The sequence below is a fragment of the Pelodiscus sinensis genome, chromosome 9, assembly GCF_049634645.1.
Source record: "Pelodiscus sinensis isolate JC-2024 chromosome 9, ASM4963464v1, whole genome shotgun sequence".
Lineage (NCBI taxonomy): Eukaryota > Metazoa > Chordata > Testudines > Trionychidae > Pelodiscus > Pelodiscus sinensis.
Window position 1 is genome coordinate 30,407,019 of NC_134719.1, and position 22,042 is coordinate 30,429,060.

The following is a 22,042-nucleotide window of genomic DNA, read 5'->3' on the forward strand; positions in this document are numbered from 1 at the left end:
GGCGCTGGGGAAAGAGGACGTGGGTTATTGTCAGAAGCAATGGCACGTATGCTACAACTGACCAGTGCTAACAAGGCATCGACCTTCTCCCTAACAGTTCATTAGCTGGATGGCACACTGAATGGTGCATTGAGGAGTACCTGATTCTTAGGAGGTGATCAAAACGTATCTTACACCCATAAAAGTTGGCGGAAAACCTGATCAGGGTGGAGGGACATCAGGTCACATGTTATTCTCGATCAGCATGCCCAAAGTCTTCAAAGAAGAGCATAATGGGTAAGAAGTTAGCACAGGGGTAGTCAAACTATGGCCCAGAATCCACAACCAGCCCCGCAGGGCTTTTGATTCTGTTTTTAGGATTACCAATCTGTCTGTAGACTGGGACTAAGGCAGGCTTTGTGTGTGCCATGGCCTCATTTTGCTCTGAAGTGGCTGGCACATCCCTGCAGCCCCTGGGAGGGGAGCTGGACAGAGGGTTCAACAGCAGACACCGTCCCTGCAGCTCCAACTGGCCAGGAGTGGGGAACAGCATCCAATGGACACTGTGGGGGTGGTGCCTACAGGCGAGGGTAGCACACGGAGCCGCCTGTGCCTCCGTCCTCAGGAGCTGCTACTACCAGCTACTTCTGTGAGTAGCACAGAGCCAGGACGGGGTTGAAGCCTGCCTTAGCTCCACTGTGCTGCTGACCCGTAGTAGTCCAAGGTCAATGGTACCCAACCAGAACTCACCCTCACACTTCCACCTCCTACTGTGAGCTCCCTCTTATACCCCAATCTCCTGCTGCCATATAATTTCCCTTTCCAAATGTGGCCCTCTGGCCACAAATTTTGCCCACTCCTGAGCTAGCATAATGGATCAGTGGGATAGGACACAAGAGCAGTAGTCAGTAGAGCTAGGTTCTCTTCTTGGCTGTGCCACTGCCCCATTATGTGATTTTGGACAAATTCTTTCACCTCTGTTTTCCTATTTAGACCATATGCCCTTTGCTGGGACTGGTTTTCTATGTGTATTTGGGAGTACACAACATGAGGCCACTATGTGCCTCATAATAATCAAGGACTGGCTTTCCAAGTGCCTATCACTTGGATCATCCTCAACTGGAAAGAAGGTAAGGGATTTAACAGCAATGAGCTGTGAACTTACTTTACATAAGTGTATTACTCACAAGTCCTGATCTTGCAAGCAGCTCTGCATGTGCAAATCGCCTACACTATACTGGACCCTGGGTGCTGTCTCCCTACAGCAGATACCATAGACTCAGGATCTAACACAAAAATAGATTGGCAGGTATCAAGTGATTCATGACATGGGATAATCAAAGTGTATTGTAGAGTTTCACTGCAAATGCTTTTTGCCAGCAAGCGATGTGTTACATGAATCTGTATGCAGCATCTTTTATTTATATTAAATTAGAGATAAATCTGAGAAGATAATCCATTAAAACTAGGAAATATTTACAATATCTGATTTCAACAGATGAAACCACAATATAAAGATACACAAAATAAGCAATATTTGTAAGCCATAAATGTATAAGCATTACCTGCATTTAGTGAATTTATTCAGTTCTATTGATTTTCAAACTTACGCTAATTTAAAACAACCTCAGGCTAACATTTCAAAAGTGCACTACTGCTGTAGCCAGAAGACAGTGGTTCTCACAGGATCCTGGCACAATGTGTTAAGCTCTTAAACATGAAAAGTTAAATTTACTGCACTAAACATACAAATAGTTAACAAATGAACATTATAGTCAATAAGGAATTATGACAGTCTATAGAGGCTCAGCATGGCAAAGAAATACTGTAAAAAGTAAGTCCAACTAGAAAAACATTTAGATCAAGATTTTATTGAAAAAATAGGAGTCAAAAGTTAGGCACGTAAGTCAACAGCAAGATTTTTAAGTTCTGTTTGAGAAATACGGAGCTGGGATGTAAAGAAAAAAGCTAGATGTCCAAGATTACTACACAAGATGAATGTATCTTAGAGCTATATAGTGATGAATGGAAATGCATGGCTAGGACTTGCCTTAAAGTTAGGCATCCGGTTTTAAAAATGTTGCCCTTAAAACAAAATTGTCAAAATAAATTTAATGGAAAAAATAAGTTACAAAATGCTGACCACATCTCCTCCTATCAAAAGAGATTTTTCAAGAACTGTCCCGTATTTCCCCTTCTTCCTCAGACGAGAGTGATGAGCTATCACTATCCAAGTCCTCAGTGGATTCATTGGCATCTAAGAGATTCATGAAAAAAATAATTAGTAATAGCAGTGCTTGTTTTTCAACTATCTGGTCATGATAGGATAAGGGTGTTTTAGAAACAACACTTAGTATTTCTGCCTTCCAGTAACAGTTATTATCTTCTTGAGAATGGCTATTTCTCAGTGAGGTTATGAACCCATACTGGTGGCTCATTTCCTCAGCTGATTTATTATTAAGTACTGCTTTCAGGGTTGCTCCATACTTATATCAAAAAGAAATGTACTACTTGGAGTTTTGTTCATGTTTTCATTAAGAGAGGGAACTCTTGAGACATGCTAGTTTACTGTTGGAAACTTAAGACATGATGAAGATAATGTCTTGTATTTATAGATTCCAATCCTAAAGCAGAGAGCCAAAGATAATGATGTTATGGGTTCAGAATGCCCAGAACTTTAAGGCTATGTCTACACTGCCGGCTTTTGCACCGATTAGCATTTTGTCACACTTCATTTGCATAATCTATTTGAGCCGGTTTTGCAGAAGGGTTTTTCCCCAGAGAAGGATAAGGATCTTGCGCATAAAGGGGTTTTTGCGCAACAGAAACATCCACACTGCTTGTTTTTTGCACAAAAATGGCTTGACTAGATTATGTAAATGAAGTGACAAATGCTAATCAGCACTTCATCTGCATACTCTGCCGGCGCCGACAGTGTAGAGAAAGCCTCAGACAGACCTGCACTGTCTTAATGACATTATATTAAGCAGCACACATTTTCCAGTATCACCTTCACCCTCATCTTTATTTCTAGACTCAGCACGTACTAACTCCTATCCTGGTGTGCTGGAATGATTTGTACAGTGGTGGGTACTGAAAGCCACTGAACCGGAACTGTAAATTCTGTATAAGATAGAAACCACTTCAAGACTTGAAGTGCAGCAGCACTCCTAGTTCCAGCACCTGTGCTCCTACCATCTCAAGATGAGGGCACTATATGCCAGCAGTGTGCAGAACCACCACTTAAGGCTGCAATGTAAATAGTACTGGAAGGACTGACATTTACTGACAAATATTGGTACACTTTGCTTCCATGGCAGACACATAAGCATCAAAAGTAGTATCTCCTATCCTTAATAATAAAAAATTACAGATAGGCAAAAAGAAAAATGTTGCTTGAGCATATTAGAGCATAAGGATATTTACTTTATATTTTGACAGGTGATGTTTTAACTATTAAAAAGATTTAACATTGAGTCTCAGTATTTATTGTCATTAAATAATTATCCTACCCCCTACCTATTGCCTGATTTCCCATAAATTTTCACAGTTGTGGGAAATTCAAGTCAACACACAGCAAAAACCCTTAAAATATTATCCATCAAAATAAAAATGAAATTCTGCCAAGCCTAAATATATGCTACAGCAAAAACTTAAAAAACAACAAATAGTCCAAATGGCATTGTGAGCTTTCATGGGCGCAACCCACTTATTCAAATGACTGGAGTATTAGAAGTCCAGATTCAAGAATACATAAGGGAAGCTCATGATACCATCTACATGTTAGTCTTTAAGGTGCTACTAGACTATTTGTTGTTAAATTTTTCCTGTTACAGACTAACTCGGCTATCCCTCTGAAGCTACAGCAAAGTAAGGCTATGATTCACAAACATGCCAACCTCCCCTCCCGCAAATGGTATTTCTAATGTTTGATCAGTGATGAATTCAAATAAGATCTCTGGACATATGGTGTCAGCTGCTCTTTAATGAAATATTTACAAGAGGAAGCATCATTATTATGTTGCCAAGACAAGTTCTACAGCTGGCAAGCACAGATAATACATGGGACATAGTGTGCACCTGTACATTTTCAATGGAATTTGGTCAAGAAAACGGAAGCATTTCACCCAGAAACATTAGAAGTCACATTTTGTCTACATTAAATCCAGTATATAATCTATTATGCCTGATATGTACTGAGTTAATGCATAAAGTGAGGTCTGTTTTTGCCTCTAAGGGTATCACTACACTGCAAAGTGATTTCAGGATACCAGAGTTATCCCAAAATAACTACCCTGCGTCTTCTGAATGCGTCCGCTATCTTGAAATATAGCGGACACGCTATTTTGCCATCCCTGTAAACCCCACTGTATGAGGAGTAAGGGATGGCTCGAAATAGTGCTGTATTTCGAAATTTGGTGCTGTGTCGACAGCTCCAAATGATGAAATAAGTTATTTTGAAATAGACTCAAAATAAGCTACGCAATTTGCATAGCACAAATTGTGTATCTTATTTTGAGTTTTAGGTGCTGTGTAGATGCACCCTAAGTCTTGACAACATATCTGCAATTTCTGATGAACTTTAGACATGATAGACCCTGTGTGCTGAGAAGAGAATACCTGCATTTTTTCTTTAAGCAGGTCAGGAATCACAACTCTCAGAAAATAGTCTATCAAACTTGACTAAAGATGCTTAATGGGCTTAAAATTTTAGTGGTAATTTTTATTTCTGTTTTGTTACCATGGTTACTGCACATAGTTTTCACTTAGTTAAAATGGTATGATGTTTATTAAGGGTGGGATTGGTAGTACTACCTATTTAGGTTACCCAACACTTCCCATTATAAGAACCTGTTTAATGAAGGCTATGTTTCTTATGGTATTGATGATAATGAACAAAAACGAAAGAGTCTTTTGTTTAACAATCTTTGAATGGATTACTCCTTATTGTGTGTATTGGGGGACACGTTAACCCTTTCATTAAAATATATATATATATATATATATATATATATATATATATATATATATATAGGTATGTCTACACTAGCCCCGTAGTTCGAACTAGGGAGGCTAATGTAGGCATTTGAAATTGCAAATGAAGCCCGGGATTTAAATATCCCGGGCTTGATTTGCATCTTCCTGTCCGGGAGCCATTTTTAAATCCCCTAGTCCGAACTAACTGCCCACGGCAGTCAAACGTTAACTCGAACTAAGTCTTTAGTTCAAGTTAACGTTTGACTGCCGCGTGTAGCCACGAGCAGTTAGTTCGGACTAGAGGGATTTAAAAATGGCGCCCAGATGGGAAGATGCAAATAAAGCCCGGGATATTTAAATCCCGGGCTTCATTTGCAACTTCGAATGCCTACATTAGCCTCCCTAGTTCGAACTAGGGGGCTAGTGTAGACATACCCTCTGTGTATGTATGTATGTATGTATGTATGTATGTATGTATGTTTAATAACCTGAAGAGTCTCAACTGTTTATGTAATCTCTAGTCAATTTATTTTATACTAGAAGATTTACCCAACACTGATTGGGTCCTACTGGGGACTGGAAGGTCTGGGGATGCAGGCGTCAGGACCGAGAGCTGGAAGGTCTGGGGGGGCTCACCCAGGCTGTGGCAGAGACAAGGGTGGCTCCTCATGGGGTGGCCGGGGTTGTGCAGCCCGACCCATGCTCAGGAAGTAGGGCAATATGCTGGCCGGCCCCAGCAGTGCTTAGGGTTGCCAGGTAGGGTTACCAGATGGTTTAAAAACACCCACCACAACAACCAAAAAATGGACACAACTGATCTAAGATGGGGGAAGGACACCAGCCAGGGGAGTGGGGCTGGCCAGGAGAGGGTCAAGGGGAGTGGGGCTGGCTAGGGGAGATCCGAGGGACAGGCCGGCGGGAAGCAGGGCCGGCCTGGGGAGAGGGGAGGGGGAAGGGAGGGAGAGGGGCGGCGTTGGGGACAACTGGCCGGAGGAGATCTGGGGGGAGTGAGAGGGGGGATGACCGGCCGGCGGGAAGCAGAGCTGGCCGGGGGGGGGGGGGGGGGGGGACGACGACTGGCCACCGGGGAGTGGGGCTTGGTGGGGTGCAGGAAGAACCAGTGCACGCAGATCCCGGGGTGCTGCCCGTCCTGTGCATGGTCCCAGCAGGGTGCATGGGCGAGTCTGGCCCCAGGGATTCCTTCCTGCCCCGGCCCCGCCTCCCTCCTCATGCAGTGTGAGCGTGTCTACCAGTCAGGCAGTACACAACTACGTACTGATACTCATGATAATAAAAAAAGCTTAATTAGAAAATATTTCGGCTTTCTGTCTGGGAAACAAATCAAGAAAATATTGGACTGTCCGGTTCAAAACCGGACACCTGGCAACCCTATTGCCAGGTGTCCGGTATTGACCCAGATACTGTAGTTTGTTATTTTCGCCTACTGTCCGATACAAAAATTCAGAAAATACCGGATATCTAAAATGTCTGGTATTTTCTCATTTTTTTTCCCGGCCAGGAGGCGAAAATACCAGGTGCTTACCTGGTTCTGCAGGGGAGCTGTCCGGCCCAGAGCAGGGAGACAAGATGGCGGATGGACGCTGGCAGCCTGTTAGGACCAAAGAGCCTCAAAAGCATTTTTTAAAGGGGCTATGCTGGTTTTTTAAATTTTTTTTCTTAACTCTTGGGGTCCTTTTTTTTTATTTATTTTTGCTCAACAACTTTGATCTCCCCCTCTTTTTTTCCCCCCTCATCAGAATTTTTTCCCCAGTGGTTTTTCTTTGGGAGGGGGGGAAAGTGTTCGGTATTTTTGGTTAAACCATCTGGCAATCCTAGGAGTGCTCCTGGGGGGGGAAGGCTGTGGTAGAGGGGCTGCTGCCAACCCCTCATCTGGTACTGCAGCTGAAGGTGAGGGGATTGGGGCAGGGGGCCACTTATCCACAGTCAGTCAAATGGAGAGCTCCAGCCCCAGTTGGTTACTCTCTTTCTGCTGCAGCTGCCCTCCTGTGCACACTGTGGAGCAGCCTCCCACCTATGACAAGCCTAGCCATAGCAGCTCCCGCCCAACTGGGCCCACTGCACCTTGCGCCCCCATTTAAGTGGTTAACTGGTTAAATGTAATGTTTAACCAATTAATGGATTAAACAGAATTTTACATCCCTAGTCTGACCTCTCCCTTTCTGTGTTATGGAAAACATTCCCATTACAGGCACCTCCTGTTTTCCTGGCACAACCAAACCCTGACCTTGCTTTAAGTTAGGATAAGAAGAAGCTGTATACCAAATTTGGCAATTCTAGCTCTTATCATTTAGGAGGAGTTTGTGAAAAAATGGACTCACAGATGGAGATAGACAGATGGATAAACTCTCTAAAATATACACAGACATCTTTTCTTCCATTATATTTTGTACCATCAGTCAATCAATAAAAAAAAATAAAAAGTAGCACCTGGATATCTTATGACATGAACTCTGTTTTTAAACACTATTAATCAAATAATATACTTGGCTTCAAAGGAAAATTATAACGCCACCTTTTGGGCTGTTTTAGAATTCTTCAAAATATCAGAATTTTAAAAATTCAAATATATATTCAAATCCAACACTGATTTTCTTTTACATTTAAATTAGAAGAAGTGCTAGGTGGTATTTTCCAACTCTCCTCCCCTCCTACCAACTAGGCAAGGGGACTTGGATATAAGGTAAGTCCTTTAGTATACATAGAAAGAAAAGGCCCTGCAGGTCATATAGCCCAAACAAAGCAACTGTCTTTTAAGCCAGGGATGGGCAATAATTTTTGATGTGGAAGCCACTCCACGAACATGAATGTGGTCAAGGGCTGCACTCTTCTATGATACTAATGGAGGAGGTGCAGGGTCTGGGATAGAGGTTGAGTGCAGAAGGGAGCTTGGGGTAGGAGACTGGGGTACAGAAGAGGGTATGGGATTTGGGAGAGAGTTTGGCTGAAAGAGGGGGTTATGACCTGGGGCAGGGGATGGGGTACAGGAGAGCATATGGATATAGGATGAGATTTTGACTTGGAGGAAAGGTCTGGGGAGGGGGTTGTTACCTGGGGCAGGGGTACAGAGGTTTGGGTTGTGACCTGGGGTGGGATGTAGGAGGGGGAGCAGAGGGTTGGGGGAACAAAGGGAGTGGGATGGCAGAGTCAGGATCTGGCAGGGAGGTGCTCATGTAGGTGGCTCCCGGCCAGCAGTCCAAAAGGACACTCAAGAAGGCTCCCTGGGCTCAGGGCAGCCAGCTACAGGGGGCCATGTATTCTTTGCAAACAGTGTGCTCCAGGGTGGGGTGAGGGGGAGAAGGTACTTCACACACTGCCTTTACCACAAGCATGGCTCAGGCAGCTCCCATTGTCCAGTTTTCAGCCAACAGAAGCTGCCAGATTGTGCTGGGATGGTAGCGTGTGCAGTCCTACCCCCCGATCATCTGGCATACACAGAACACATGGCCCTGGCAGCCAGCTGCTCTGAGGGTGTGGATGGCAGGAAGCCTGCCTGAGGGTCCCGCTGAACTGTGGGCCAAGTTTTGCTTGCCCCTGGCTCAAGCACATTATTAAAAACAGAACAAAACAGATGTGAACTAATAAGCGGTGTAAATGTAAAAACAGCATGATGTTTCCCAACTGCAACACTCATTTCCCTTACCTTTAGTGTACTCTCTTTTGCTATGCTATTTCTAATAATCTTTGTAAGTTCTTTATCAGAAGGAACTGCATTCTTTAATTTTTATGCAAATATATGGTACTATATTAACAACCACAGTAAGATGTAAGCAAATTCATGGTTTGCTAAACCTGAAATGGATGTCCACATTCACTGACTGTTACCTTACTAAGAAAGCCACTTTCTGAACAAACCTCGCAATATATGATTACTATCCTGAAGGCATTTATTGGCTCATTCTGTAACACTTTCCTCAACATTTCCTCTGGTTTTTGGCCAAATTCAGTTCTCAACCTTTTGGTTCAGCCTCTATTCTGAATTCTTATGGAACCAACTAGTCACAGCAGTAGCAACTCTAGCTCATCAAGCACTAATATATTTAACACCACCAACCTGATTGAGACTTTTTTAAAATCAGTAATTTTAAAAACAAATTGTCTCCCTGCCAGTTACTACCATGTGGGGGTCCTGGTCAACAGGGCATGGGGTCAGCTCAAGCCAAACAGAATAAGATGAAGACAAGATTTCTCACTGAACAGAACTGTTCCTGTAAGGCAGGCATGTCCAAAGTCCGGCCCGGGGGCCAATTGCGGCCCGTGTTCCGGTTTAATACGGCCCCACAGGTAATTTGGCAATATCTATCTTTTATGGCCCCCAACGAATCCATATGTATTGAGATGAATACATTGTAAAATCTCAGTTAATGTCAGATGGTCTAAATCAGTTATAAATATATTTGGACACAACATGTATACTTGGTGTTATGTTCCTGTTCATATTTTTTGAATTTAAAAGTTGACAGACAACCTTTATTACCAATAATATGTAATGTACTTTACAATGTTCCTGACATATATTTCAGCTTTCTGGATTTTTTTTCATCTGGCCTTCAGATATGAAAGGCAGAGTGATTTAACACCTGTTTAGATTTGTCATCCATGTGACGAAATGAAAAGTATGCCGTTTGCAATAAACTTTGCATAAAATAGTTAATTTGCATTTAATTTTAATGGTTCAAAGAATGTCAGGCAAAATGGTCGGCCCTCACGCATGTTCACTTCATCAAATCTGGCCCTCTTTGAAAAAAGTTTGGACACCCCTGCTGTAAGGTATCTGCTTTTCCTCCTGGAGTGAATGTCTATAAATGTAGTTTCAAGACAAGACTTCAGTCTCACGCTCTGATGCAGTGCTCAGGATGAGTTAGAGTGGTTGAAGCTTATCAGAAGCTCTCAAGGTCTGATGAGAAGCATCCCGTCCCTTTCTCTAAGTGAGGGTAATCATTCAATAGAATCCAGACAGAACAGTGGTTAAAAATCATGGAATTTAGATGGCTAATCCATACAGCCAAGAATAAAAGATATTAAGTATATTTAGGCTATAGAGCAGGGATGTGATAGTGTAAACATTCAAATGGTTAACTGAAGAGCCTGGCCTCATCAATTAACCTTCACAGTTACATGCAGCCCCTCCCCTCACTGAGGTTGGGGGAGCAGGAGGAGATGCAGGAGCTGGTGCGCATGAAGACCTGCCGGTCCCCTCTCCCCACACTGCAGTACTGTGGGGGGACGGGGGCAGGGAGGGAATCGGATTAAAAGCCAGCTCCCATGGAGCCACTTTCCTCCCATGTGTAAATGTGTAACAGCTGATTTTTTCAGCAGTTATGACATTTATCTAAGTAAATGCATTTTAATGTCCCTGATATAGAAGAGAAACACAGAATTAATATTACAACACAGAGCCTTCAAGTTTCGGGCCTGTAAAATACTCAGCTTAGTCACAGAGGACATTAGGACTGAAACAGAATGGTATGACTAGTTGACCAAAAAAGATAACCCTCTACTAGTAAAGACTAAAATTACTGTAAAAGATGGGTTAAATGTTGATGTTCTGGAAACCATGCAGCAATGGGCTGGCAAATATGTTGTCATGCACCAGTTAATACTACAGGATGCCTGACAGTAACATTTTTAAAATTTCTGGATGGGAATCCTGTAATAACTTCAAGTTGCTATGGAAACTTATTTATGTAAGTGTTAATGAGAACAAAGGGAACTAAGGGTATAGATGGAGCATCTCTAAACTAGTGAGATATGGAAATATGGCTAAGGAAAAAGGGCTGGGACATTTAGACATAAGCCACACCAGGTATAAGCTTAACTTTGGGGGTGAGGGGAGGAAGGGAGAACAGGTGTTGTCCAGCCTGCATGCTGGGGAGTGGTGGCGGTCGCAGTGAAAGGGAACACAGAGGGAAATGTTAGGTGATAATAAGGATGCATGGGGAGATAAAAACTTCCACGGTTCCAGAGCAGAAGAGGAGATGTGAATGATGCCAATCATAGGGTTGCACACTTTGCACTCTCTGTCCACTACTGTATTCCAGCATTTGTGGAACGGTTTATATGGTTAATTATTTTTTTAATAAAAGGACTTCTGATAACATGCAAATTGCTTTTCATGTGTTTTTTGTATCCTAATGATATTTCTGATGCTGTAAGCCCTCAAGAGACCAAACATTTTTAATCACTGTGGTCTAAGAGATCTGATTGTATACAAGTCAGTGCTTTCTCCAGCCCAATTTCTCCAGTCCAATTCTGAAGGTGGGTAGAACCATGATTAAATCTTTGGCATGAAAGATCTGCTGAAAACCCATTTGGCAGTTTCTCCACAGAGCTTTGTCAATATTACAGACCAGGTTGTTGACACTTCCATTGGTGTAGTGCTTGAATATTCCTTTCCTACTGTTGTCATTCCTGACCTTCCAGGCCACATACATGCTCTTAAATTACTGCTCGAAGAGCCTGGCTCTTTGAATTGATGTCCCAATACGAAGCACATTTTACTGTTATCCAAATTATGTTTCATCTAGTTAGATTCCCAATACCAGCACCTTCCTTGTTCTCTGTGTTATTTGCACCTGTGGGATTTTGCTGGATCTATTTTGTACCTTTCCTTTGTTTCAGAGTAAGGGTATGTCTACACTACCCCGCTAGTTCGAACTAGCGGGGGTAATGTAGTCATCCGCACTTGCAAATGAAGCCCGGGATTTGAATTTCCCGGGCTTCATTGGCATGAAGCCAGCCGGTGCCATTTTTAAATGCCGGCTAGTTCGAACCCCGTGCCGTGCGGCTTTAGACGCGGCATGGACTAGCTAGTTCGGATTAGATTTCTAATCCGAACTAGCTGTATGCCTCGTGGAGGTGTACAGCTAGTTCGGATTAGGAAGCCTAATCCGAGCTAGCTAGTCCGTGTCACGTCTAGCCGCGTGGCACGGGGTTCAAACTAGCCGGCATTTAAAAATGGCGCCGGCCGGCTTCATGCAAATGAAGCCTGGGAAATTCAAATCCCGGGCTTCATTTGCAAGTGCAGATGACAACATTACCCCCGCTAGTTCGAACTAGCGGGGTAGTGTAGACATACCCTAACTTATTTCTACATCAGTAGTATAAAGAAGGGACAAGTTCCTCTCAACCAGATGACAAATTCAACCTTCTAACGTAAGCGACATTTCTATACTGGCATCTTTTAGATAACGCCTTCCTGTGTTTCTTGTGGGGTAGAAGACAAAATGCCTGTGCCTTCCATGTTGTTATCATCACTGAAAATGATGTGATGAGCATGTTTTGGGAGAAGGTTGACTAGTTAAGTTTTGCTCCTTCTCTTACAGTGGCAGTTTGGAGTGGAATAGAACAAAAACAATTTTGTCATGAAAATTAAATAAATAAATTTTTCTTTACGTTTCTTAGTGCAAAATGTGAATTTCTCTCTTTTATTAATACCTCTAATATCAAAAGATGTCCTCAACAAGTTATGTTTCGAAAGATGATGTAGCTCTTAAGTCCACTGAAAGTCCATGTTCTGAATGAACTGGTAGGAATTTGAATGTGCTATGTCAATCAACTGTTAATCAATGTGAATCAAAAGTACACTGGCAAATTAAGCAAAATTGTGCCCTAAACATCAACTGTTGCACAACTTTGCTACCCACGAAATCTAATGAATAAGACTATTAAAAAGTCTGAAAAGATTATATTATTGCTGTGTTTACACTATACAAAATGTACCAAATACTAGTAAACGGAGTAAGCAAAAATACAAGTATTTTGCATATTTAATGCATCTATATAATAGAATTAAAGCAGAGAATTCATGAAATCTGATTTTTTTCTGGCAATATTTTAAATTCAGAGGCAAAAATATAAAATATTCTGTACGTTGTTGAAACTAGAGGGAGTATCCTTAATTATTATTTATTCACCTAAAATATTTAAGTGTAGCATAATAGGAGATAAATTTATGCTTACCTTGGCTGAGAGCCACCATATCATTCTTGAATTTTTTCAACACCACAAGCAATGTTGGGTACTCAATTACTACCTTGTCTTTCAAATTATCTCGAAGGCTTTTACTGGTATCCAATTCATCATAGCTTAAAAAAAATTGAAAAGTTTATTCTAACTTTCAATAGCATCAAGGATGTAATATGAATTTTCTTATTTTCCAGAAATGAACATAATTGTTAGTTGCAAATCAGAGTAAATCTAATTTTCAACTGGAAATAATTTGAATTACAAGCCAAAATTACTACCCAGCTAAATAAAACGTTTTAAAACTTCTTAACACTTTATCATAGGAAAATAGGAATGAGTGACCCAAAGTTTCTCTGAAGACTGAATTAAGAGTACCAAAAACTGATTCTGAATTAAATAATAAAGATTAGAGCTAGGGTGACCATTTTTCCCCATGCCAAATATGGGATACCAAGGGGGGGAGGGGAAGGGCTGGCACTTGGGGTTTCAGCCCTGCAGTGGAAGGAGGGGTGGCACTCAGGTCTCCAGCCACGCAGGTGAGGGACAGAGGGCAAGCGTCAGTGCTTGGCACTCCATCCCGGGGGTGGTGTGTGTGTGTGAAAATGGGAGAGAAGGAGCCTCTGGCATTTGGGGCTACAGCCCAAGAGCGACTGGGGGGTGAAGCCACCGGTGCTGGCATTTCAGTGGCTGAAGCTCTAAGTGCCAGCAGCTCCCTGTCCATCCTGCCCCACCTGCAGGGATGAAGTTCAGCCCCGCAACATGCAGAGTGGGGAGGGGAGAGGAACCACTGGTGCTGGGGCATCAGCCACCGAAGCTCTGAGTGCTGGCAGCTCCTCCCCGCCCCCTGCTGCAGGAGAAATACGGGACAATGCACCCATTTAAAAAAAAAAGTTGGGACCCGGCAACAGACCTTAAATACAGGACCGTCCCAGTAAACATGGGACAGATGGTCACCCTATTCAGAGCTCAATTTGTTTTCCTTTACCAACTGCAATTATAGTATGCTAAGTAAATAAATAGATGTAGGCTCTAATACTAAAAGTGTAATTTACATGCTTAATACTGAATATCAGTTTAACATAATTGCTTTTAAATTGTCAATAACTTACTATATAGAAAGAAAAAACATATAGTCTGAAACAGAACAAACTTATACTGGAGGCTTTTACAGCTAACTTGTAGAAATAAAATTGCGTGGAGACACGATTTAGACAATGTATGATCCCCATTATGTGAATCATATTTTAAAAATGACATAATCTTGCCATTTATTCCTCAGCCAAAGCCTCTCCTCACAGCATCAGCTGCAAACAACTCCCAGCAGAAAACTCCTCTTATTTGTCTGTTCTGCCTGGGTCACATGACTTGGATCAGCAGGCCTTTTCCATATAAGGAAGCCTTTTCACCCTCTAGGAAGGATATATTCAGAGCCAGTACTGACATCAGCTTTACGTAACACAAGTAATGCAACAGTAATAAAAAGTAAACTGAGCAGATTCCCTACAATTACATCCTAAAACTACCATATCCTCTCTGGTCTTTATAAACCTCAAAACCAAATAAAGCTGGATGGTATGTGTGTGTGAGGGGAGGGGAGAATTTTCCAGTCTTCTATAAAGTAAACCTTATTTCTAATACTTAAAACAACTGTAATGTCTAAGAAATGCTCAGATATTACTGCAATGAAATCTAAGCAACTCCCATTTTGAAACGGCAATTAGATTATTAAATTACTACTAAATTATTGAATCAGTTGATGGCAAATAAAGTTTAGACAAAATAAATTGTAATAAATTGTATGTACAAGAGGGATATTTCCCTTAGTTGCTCTTTACTCAGCATTTATTTTTAATATAGTTTTTCTTTGCCAATAGCCACATTGCATGGATGAAAGGAGTTACTGATAGATACACTTCCAATCTGTAGTAATGTGTGATTCAGTACACCACAGAAATCAACAGACAAAAGAAATACTGAAAGTAAGCTAAAAATTGAATATTCTGGCTTTGAAGGAAACTTCATGCAAGTAATAGCTATTTTTTCTCTCTCTCGTATTCAACTTCAACCATCGAGAAAATATTTGGTTTCATATTTCTCTTGACCCAAATTAATTATGACCTGTTTTTACTGAAACCTTTTAAAAAGGATAACAGTATATTACATTTCTGATTCAATGAATGTATTCATAACTTGCAGATTAAAACACATTAACAAAAACATTTACTGGTTAACTTACAGTACTTCACATTTAAAGTATAGCAATACCTTTCCTTTGGCAAGGACCTCAACACATTCTTTTCTGGTTAAGCAAACATTTACCTCAAAGAGGCTAAACTAATTCACATGCCACAATACACTTTCCATTATCTCATGTTTTAGACAAAACAGCTTTAGCGTCCAGTTTGGCATAGCATAAAACCTTTGTACTTTCAACTATTTTATGATAGTAAATTATTTAAGTGTTAGATCACTGAAGCATAGTTTGATTTTTTTAAAGTACATTTCATTAGTGATAGACAGCAGTTACAAGCAAGTAACCAGAAGTTGAGTACACGGCATGAACTAGAAACTAAATGTAGAAAATTAGCATGACTATATTAATCAGGTAAGATATATGGAGCCTAATTTTTAATTCTACCCCCAAAAACAAAACAAAACTTTAGATATACAGGAACGGCCTTACTGGGTCAGATTAGAGGTTCATCTAGCCCAGTATCCTGTCTTCCAACAGCAGTCAATGCCTGATGCCCAAGAGGGAGTGAACAGAACAGGTAATCATCAAGTGATCCCTCTCCTGTCACCCATTTCCAGCCTCTGGCAAACAGAGGCTAGGGACACAATTCCTACTCATCCTGTCTAATAAATATTGATGGACCTAACCACCAAGAATTTATCTAGTTCTTTTTCGAACCCTGCTAAAGTCCAGGAACATTTTTTAGCTCCTTTAATTAAACATACCAACTTTATATACCAATCTTGGGGAACCAGAACATGGTCACCTGTCAGCCTTGTGCTCTTGGGGAGTCAGGGAGTGACAGTCATGGAAACCATTCCCCTCCCTCAGGCCTCTGCTAGAATCAAAGACAAAGCAATGAAAAGGCCGGGGAAGACACACCTAAACTGCTTCAGACAAGGGTGATATAATTAAGGAAACACCCCAGCCTCATTTGCATTAAAGATGGAACAGAGGGACATCTCATTAGCATACAGAATGGAGAGCAGTTCTTCCAAGGCAGGAACCGCACTGAACTATGGGACACCGAAAGCAGAGAAGCACTGCCTGATGGGAAATCCCTGCTCCAGATGCTAATGAACCTAGGCCTGCTCACACCCAAATTAGTCATTATCAGACCAATTCTAGTAACGATCCTATTGACATCTAAAATACTGAAACTGCCAAGTTGCATTGTGAGCTCGTTCAAGGAACATCACCCATAACCAGGGGTGATCAGTCTCTTTTGTCTCTCCTCTTTCTCTTTGAACTATCCCTATAAAAACTCCTCTCCTTGCCCCAAGAAAAATGTTCTGATACCTGGACTTAAACTGCATCAGTTCCACTGAGACTTCTTCATCTCCTGTCTGATCGTGCTGGGGGCTCTGTCCTGCTTTTCTCCTGCCCTCTGGACCCCCGGCTACCATCATCATCTGGGAACCCCGATCAGTGCAAGCTCCGTGGAGTGGTGAGGTCTCTCTCTCTCTCTCTCTCTCTCTCAACTATCTCTCTAAGCATAGCCTCCTGACCCTGCCCTATGTAAACTGTTATATGGTTACCTAACGTTTGTAATCAGTTTCAATTTAGATTTAATATTGTAATTGTTAGATTTAATATTGTAACTGTTGGATATCTATTCACTACTCAGAAATAAATCACTTTCATTGTTAAACTGGTTGCTTCTCTCTCTTTCTTTCTCTTTTGCTCACTCTTCCGTAAGGGGTGTTGTTTTGGCTTCCCCATTCGCTCTGCAACAACGCTTCTTGTACCCAAGCAAAAGATCCCTGTAGTGCCTAAAATCCTGTGGGGTTTGCTCATCGTGTGGTTTACCAGTGAATGACTGTGGTGTGAAAGTGGGGATAGGGGGTGCTGAACCTGGGGGCTTATGAGGATGGCAGCTTAAAGTGCTGTTTAATCCAGCCCACGGAGTCCAAAGGCACATGAGGGTGCAGTATGGCATTGCTGTGAAACCCAGCCAGCTGAGTCCAGGGACATATGAGGGGGTCAGCTTGTGAGTGCTGAGTACCCAGTCCTCTCAGACGTGCTCTGTTAGTGGCTGTGAGTGTCTGTGTGTGTTGCCAAGGTGGTAAGAACCCCATCCTGAGGAACCTAGTTCCTGCAGGAGAGCTCCAGTGGGAGGGGGAATTGGCAGCAGGGAGAATTCAGCTCCATATGAGAGCCCAAGTAGGCACCAACAGCACACTGATAGAACTGTTAACCTTCCCCCAGTCCCATAAGGGTAACCCTGATAAATGAGCATACCCCAGAGTATTGGGCAAATCTGGTAACACAATCTATACATATTTAAAAGATTTGTACATCTGTCTATTTGTTCAAGAACTCTTAAGTGGTAAGAGCAAAGACCAGAAATTGTGGAATGCAGTTTCCTCTTAAAGCAAGGCAAGGGTTTGGTTTTGCCAGGACAATTGGAAGTGCTGGGAAAGGAACTGTTTTCCATACCATGGAAAGGAAGGGGCTGTTTGGAGGGAGGAAATATTGAGTGCCCACTAGGGGCAGTGAGCCCACAAGGGAGAGGTATCCTGCAGAGTATCCACTGGAGACAGCTGTACTACCAAGGGAGTGGCCAGCAGATATGGGGATCCGCCATCTTGCCTTCCAGCAGACTGGTAAGCAGCCTTCCCACCCCAAAGCCTTTTTCTCTCTATCTCAGCCCTTGGCCACAGCACCAGGAGGGGTGGGTGGTGGGGTTGGGGGGTGAGAAAAGGCTGTTGGTGTCTAGGATCTCCTGCCCTGATCCCCTTCTCACCTCTCAACCCTCACGCTCAGACCCCTTCAGCTCCCAGCCTCCTGCACTGCCCCCTCCCCCAACTACCAAGGCCATTTTGACTCCTGCCCTGAAGGACCCTGGCAATGCCAGATAAGTCTTCTAGTACATAGATAAAGAGCAAGTTGCTCATTTTTATGAAACAATCTCTCCCATCCTCCTTCAGCACGCATGTCTGAAAACACTACCACCTGTATTCACTAGGGATGTAATCGTGTAATCTATTAACTGATAAGCAAAAGCTTATAGGTTAATGCTATAAACTACATACATGTCTCCCGCCACTCACACCTGCCAGTAAATTTTTTAGCAGGCAGGCCAGCAGTCCAGCCTCGTGCCGGGTCTAGAACCTATCCTCGGTATGACTCTGTATTTAAAGCATATTAGAAGCCAGGTGGCCAGGCAGCCCAGTTCAGTACTGGCTTGTGCCGGGTCCAGGAGCTCAGCCTTTCCCCGAACAGGGCTGCTGCCACTCTATGCTGCTGCCTCAGTATCAGAGGCAGCAGTGCGGGGTGATAGGCAGCCGGTGTGAGAGGGGAGCTAATTTTTAAATTGGCTCTCCTTGCAGGCCAGCTCCTGCCTGGCACCCCATGTTGCTGCCTGATACAGAGGCAGGAGTATGGAGTGGCAGGGGGCTCCTCTAGAGTGGGGCTGGAGCACACTGGCTTCTGGCCCCACCCCCGGGGACTACAGAGTAGTTGACTAAGCAATAAGAATTCATGAGGTTAATCGACTATTCAATTAACCAATATTTAACATCCCTAGTATTCACTGTTTGGCAGTCAATTACAAGAAAATTCCAAAAACAAGCTCAGATTTAATAATATAAATATCTGGAAAGAGCAGGAAGAAAGATTGTCCTGTATACAAAGGAAATCATTTTCTGGCTGGTTAAGTGCAAGTTCACACGGTTTTTCACTGAAAGTGACCAACCACCTAGGAATTGAAAAAGAACTTTGAGTAAGAGATATACAACAATCACTGTCCAGCAATTAGACACAGTTTTAAAACAGTATGGCCCAAAAGGCACTGATCTGTTTCCTGTATTCTTCCCTATCCTCTTCGCTTACTTCTCGCTTTGTCTCTTCTCTCTGCTTTGTGCTGTCACTCATGATGTCCTTTAGGTTTGAAGCAGACCATTTCTGTTCATGAAGTGTCCTCTCTCCTCCAAGACCTTACTTAAAAATATTATTCCAGTAATCCTTGCTCTCATCTCACCAACAAGATGTTGCATCTTAGAATATTTAAAAAAAAAAAAAAAATCACCTGCCAAAAGTTCAAACATCATGACACTGGGGCTACGTCTAGACTCAAATAATCCTCTTTCGAAAGAGGCTTGCAAAGATACTTTTGAAAAAGCTTCTTTTGAAAAAAAGCATCTAGACTGCAAGCAGTACTTTTGAAAAAGCAAGCCGCTTTTTCGAAAGAGAGCACCCAGGCAGTCTGGATGCTCTCTTTCGAAAAAAACCCTGTTTGCATTCAAAAATGCCTTTTTTCGAAAGAGCACTTTCAAAAAAAGGCGTTCTTCCTCGTGAAATGAGGAGTACCGCTGTCGAAAGAAAAGCCGCGTTATTTTGATTTAATTTCGAAAGAACGCAGCTGTAGTCTAGATGCAGGTCAAGTTTTTTCGAAAAAAGACTACTTTTTTCGAAAAAACCCTGCAGTCTAGATACAGCCTGGGTTTATAAATGATGAAATTCTGAAAAAGAATATTGCATTACTTTGTTTTAGATTAATTACTTTTAAAACTTCAAAGAGAACTTTTCACCAAATCTGAGAGGGATTTCAGTGTTGCAAACTCTTGCAATATTTGGTGTTTTTTCTGAGAACCCAGCCCCCCTGGACTTTTGGGATTACATTAGACCCTGTAATGTGAGGGCTAATGGCCATTGGCCAAACTGTTCTGTGTCTAGGGGCTGCTACATTGACTCTGGCCATGGGGTTGCACTGTCCCTGTACCTGAGGGTTGTCATACTGACTCTGGCCATCAGGCCACACTTCCCTGCACATTAGGGCAAATACACTGACTCTGGTCACTAGGCCACTCTGCCCTGAATGCAAGGGCTATTATTCTTGACTCTGGCCATTGGGCTGCATTGCCCTTATCCCAAAGGCCACCATATGGTCTTCTGTCTCTGGGCCATACTCTTTTCAGCCTAAAGACTGCTAGGGAGACTATAACTGCGAGGGCATCATAACCCCATCCTTGTCCCCAAAAGAGGAGAGGGTGTAGGTACCCTAGCACAGTATCCTTCAGATCAAGAGCTGTATTCCAATTGCCTTCTGTCATGGCTCTTTCCCCAGTCTGGCACGATAAATGCAGAAGTGGGGGCCAGCAAAAGTACCCGAAAACCTTATCTACCAGGCTTTGGTATAAAACTTCCTCCCAAAATCTTAACAACCTAGATTTTGGGAATAAAATACTTTGCTGCCACCACCCAAGTAATAATAAAGAAATCAGTGGAGAAATCACTTGGGAAATCTCATCCCTAAAGTAAAAACTAGGACACACAATTAACCAATACCAGGTTAATAAAAAAGAAAAGAAAAAGCTTTTATCATCACCACAATCTTCCTGTTGCAAGCATAATGACTAGATTGAAAGGTAACAACACATGGAGAGACTCTATGGGCCTAGAACTTAGTTACAAAGAAAAGCCAAAACGTTGTTTAAAAGTGCACAGACATCAGATCCCATACCCAACCCATAAAATAATAAAACCTAATGGCTTTATCAAAACTTTATCCTACTTACAGAAAGTGAAGAATGGAGAGAGAGAGAGAGATGTCTGTCTCCCTCAGAAGCTGGAGGGAACTCTTCGAGACAAAGGAGGGAAAAATCAAAAATCCTTTGTCCCAGTTTGAAAGTCCTACGTACATTCCTATTGGCCACTCCACCTGGCTAGGTGCAGTTAACCTCTTAGCCCCCAGGCTGCTGGCTAACCCTCATAATCATGACACCTTCAATTAGGGAGAGGATTAGAGATGCCAGAGTGTTCATCCTGAATCTTGAATGACATATGAAGATATACAGTTGTCTAAAATCTATCATGTGGGAAGGAGGAAATATCTCAAACGCAGAGAAGCAGTATTAATTCTTTTCCAGCAGTCTTCACTATAGAGGATGTCAAAAGATTCCCACACTTGAGTCATTCTTTTTAGGCTACAAATCTGAGGAACCAAGATTGAGGTGTCAGTAAAGGATGTTTTGGAACAAACTGATAAATTAAACAGTAAGAAATCATCAGGACCACATCCAAGAGTTCTGAAGGAACTCAAATATGAAATTACTAAATTTGCACAACTACTAACTGACATGTAACATATCATTTGACTCAGTTTCTGTACCACAGGATTGGAGGATAGCTCATGTCACTACAATATTTTTAAAAGGGTCCTGACAATTACAGACTGGAAAGCTTAAATTCAATACCAGGAAAATTGGTTGAAATTATAATAAAGAACAGAATTATCAGACACAAAGATGCACACCATGTGTTGGGAAAGAGTCAGCACAGCTTTTGTAAAGTTAAAATCATGCCTCACCAATCTATTAGAATTCTAAATGGGAACAATTAACATGTGAATAAACATGGTCCACAATGTACTTGGATTTTCAGAAAGTCTTTGACAAGGTCCCGTACCAGATGCTTAGGCAACGTAAGCAGTCAGGCATAAAAAGGAAGGTGTTCTCTCAGATAATTCTCTCGTTAAAAGACAGGAAATGAAGGGTAGGGGTAGTTTTAGAATGGACGGAGATAAATAGCAGGCCACTCGGGGATCTGTATTGGAATCAGTGCTGTTGAACATAGTAATAATTTATTTGGACGAAGAGGTAAACAGTAACGTGGCAAAGTCTGAAGATGATATAGAACTACTCAAGACAATTAAGTCCAAAACTGATTGTAAAGAGAGAGCTCATTAAACCAGGTGACTGGGCAATGAAATAGCAGATGAAATTCAATATTGATAAATGCAAGCTAAGGCATATTGGAAAACATAATCCTGACTATCCATACAAAATGATGGAATTTAAATGATCTATTACCACTCAAAAAAAGATCTTGGAGTTACTGTGGGAAGTTCCCTGAAAACATCTTCAC

At 42.1% G+C, this 22,042-nt stretch overlaps 1 protein-coding gene across 1 annotated transcript in view; it reads right to left on the minus strand.

Moving 5' to 3' along the window:
- Positions 1-1,379: 1,379 nt before the first annotated feature.
- ZNHIT6 (zinc finger HIT-type containing 6) overlaps positions 1,380-22,042 on the minus strand; it is a 74,039-nt gene continuing 53,376 nt past the window's right edge. The window contains exons 9-10 of the mRNA XM_075936386.1: positions 12,937-13,061; positions 1,380-2,236 (exon numbers count right to left, since the gene is read on the minus strand). Of these exons, the coding sequence (XP_075792501.1) occupies positions 2,151-2,236; positions 12,937-13,061 (211 nt within the window). The 3' untranslated portion in view covers positions 1,380-2,150. The remainder of the gene's footprint in view (positions 2,237-12,936; positions 13,062-22,042) is intronic.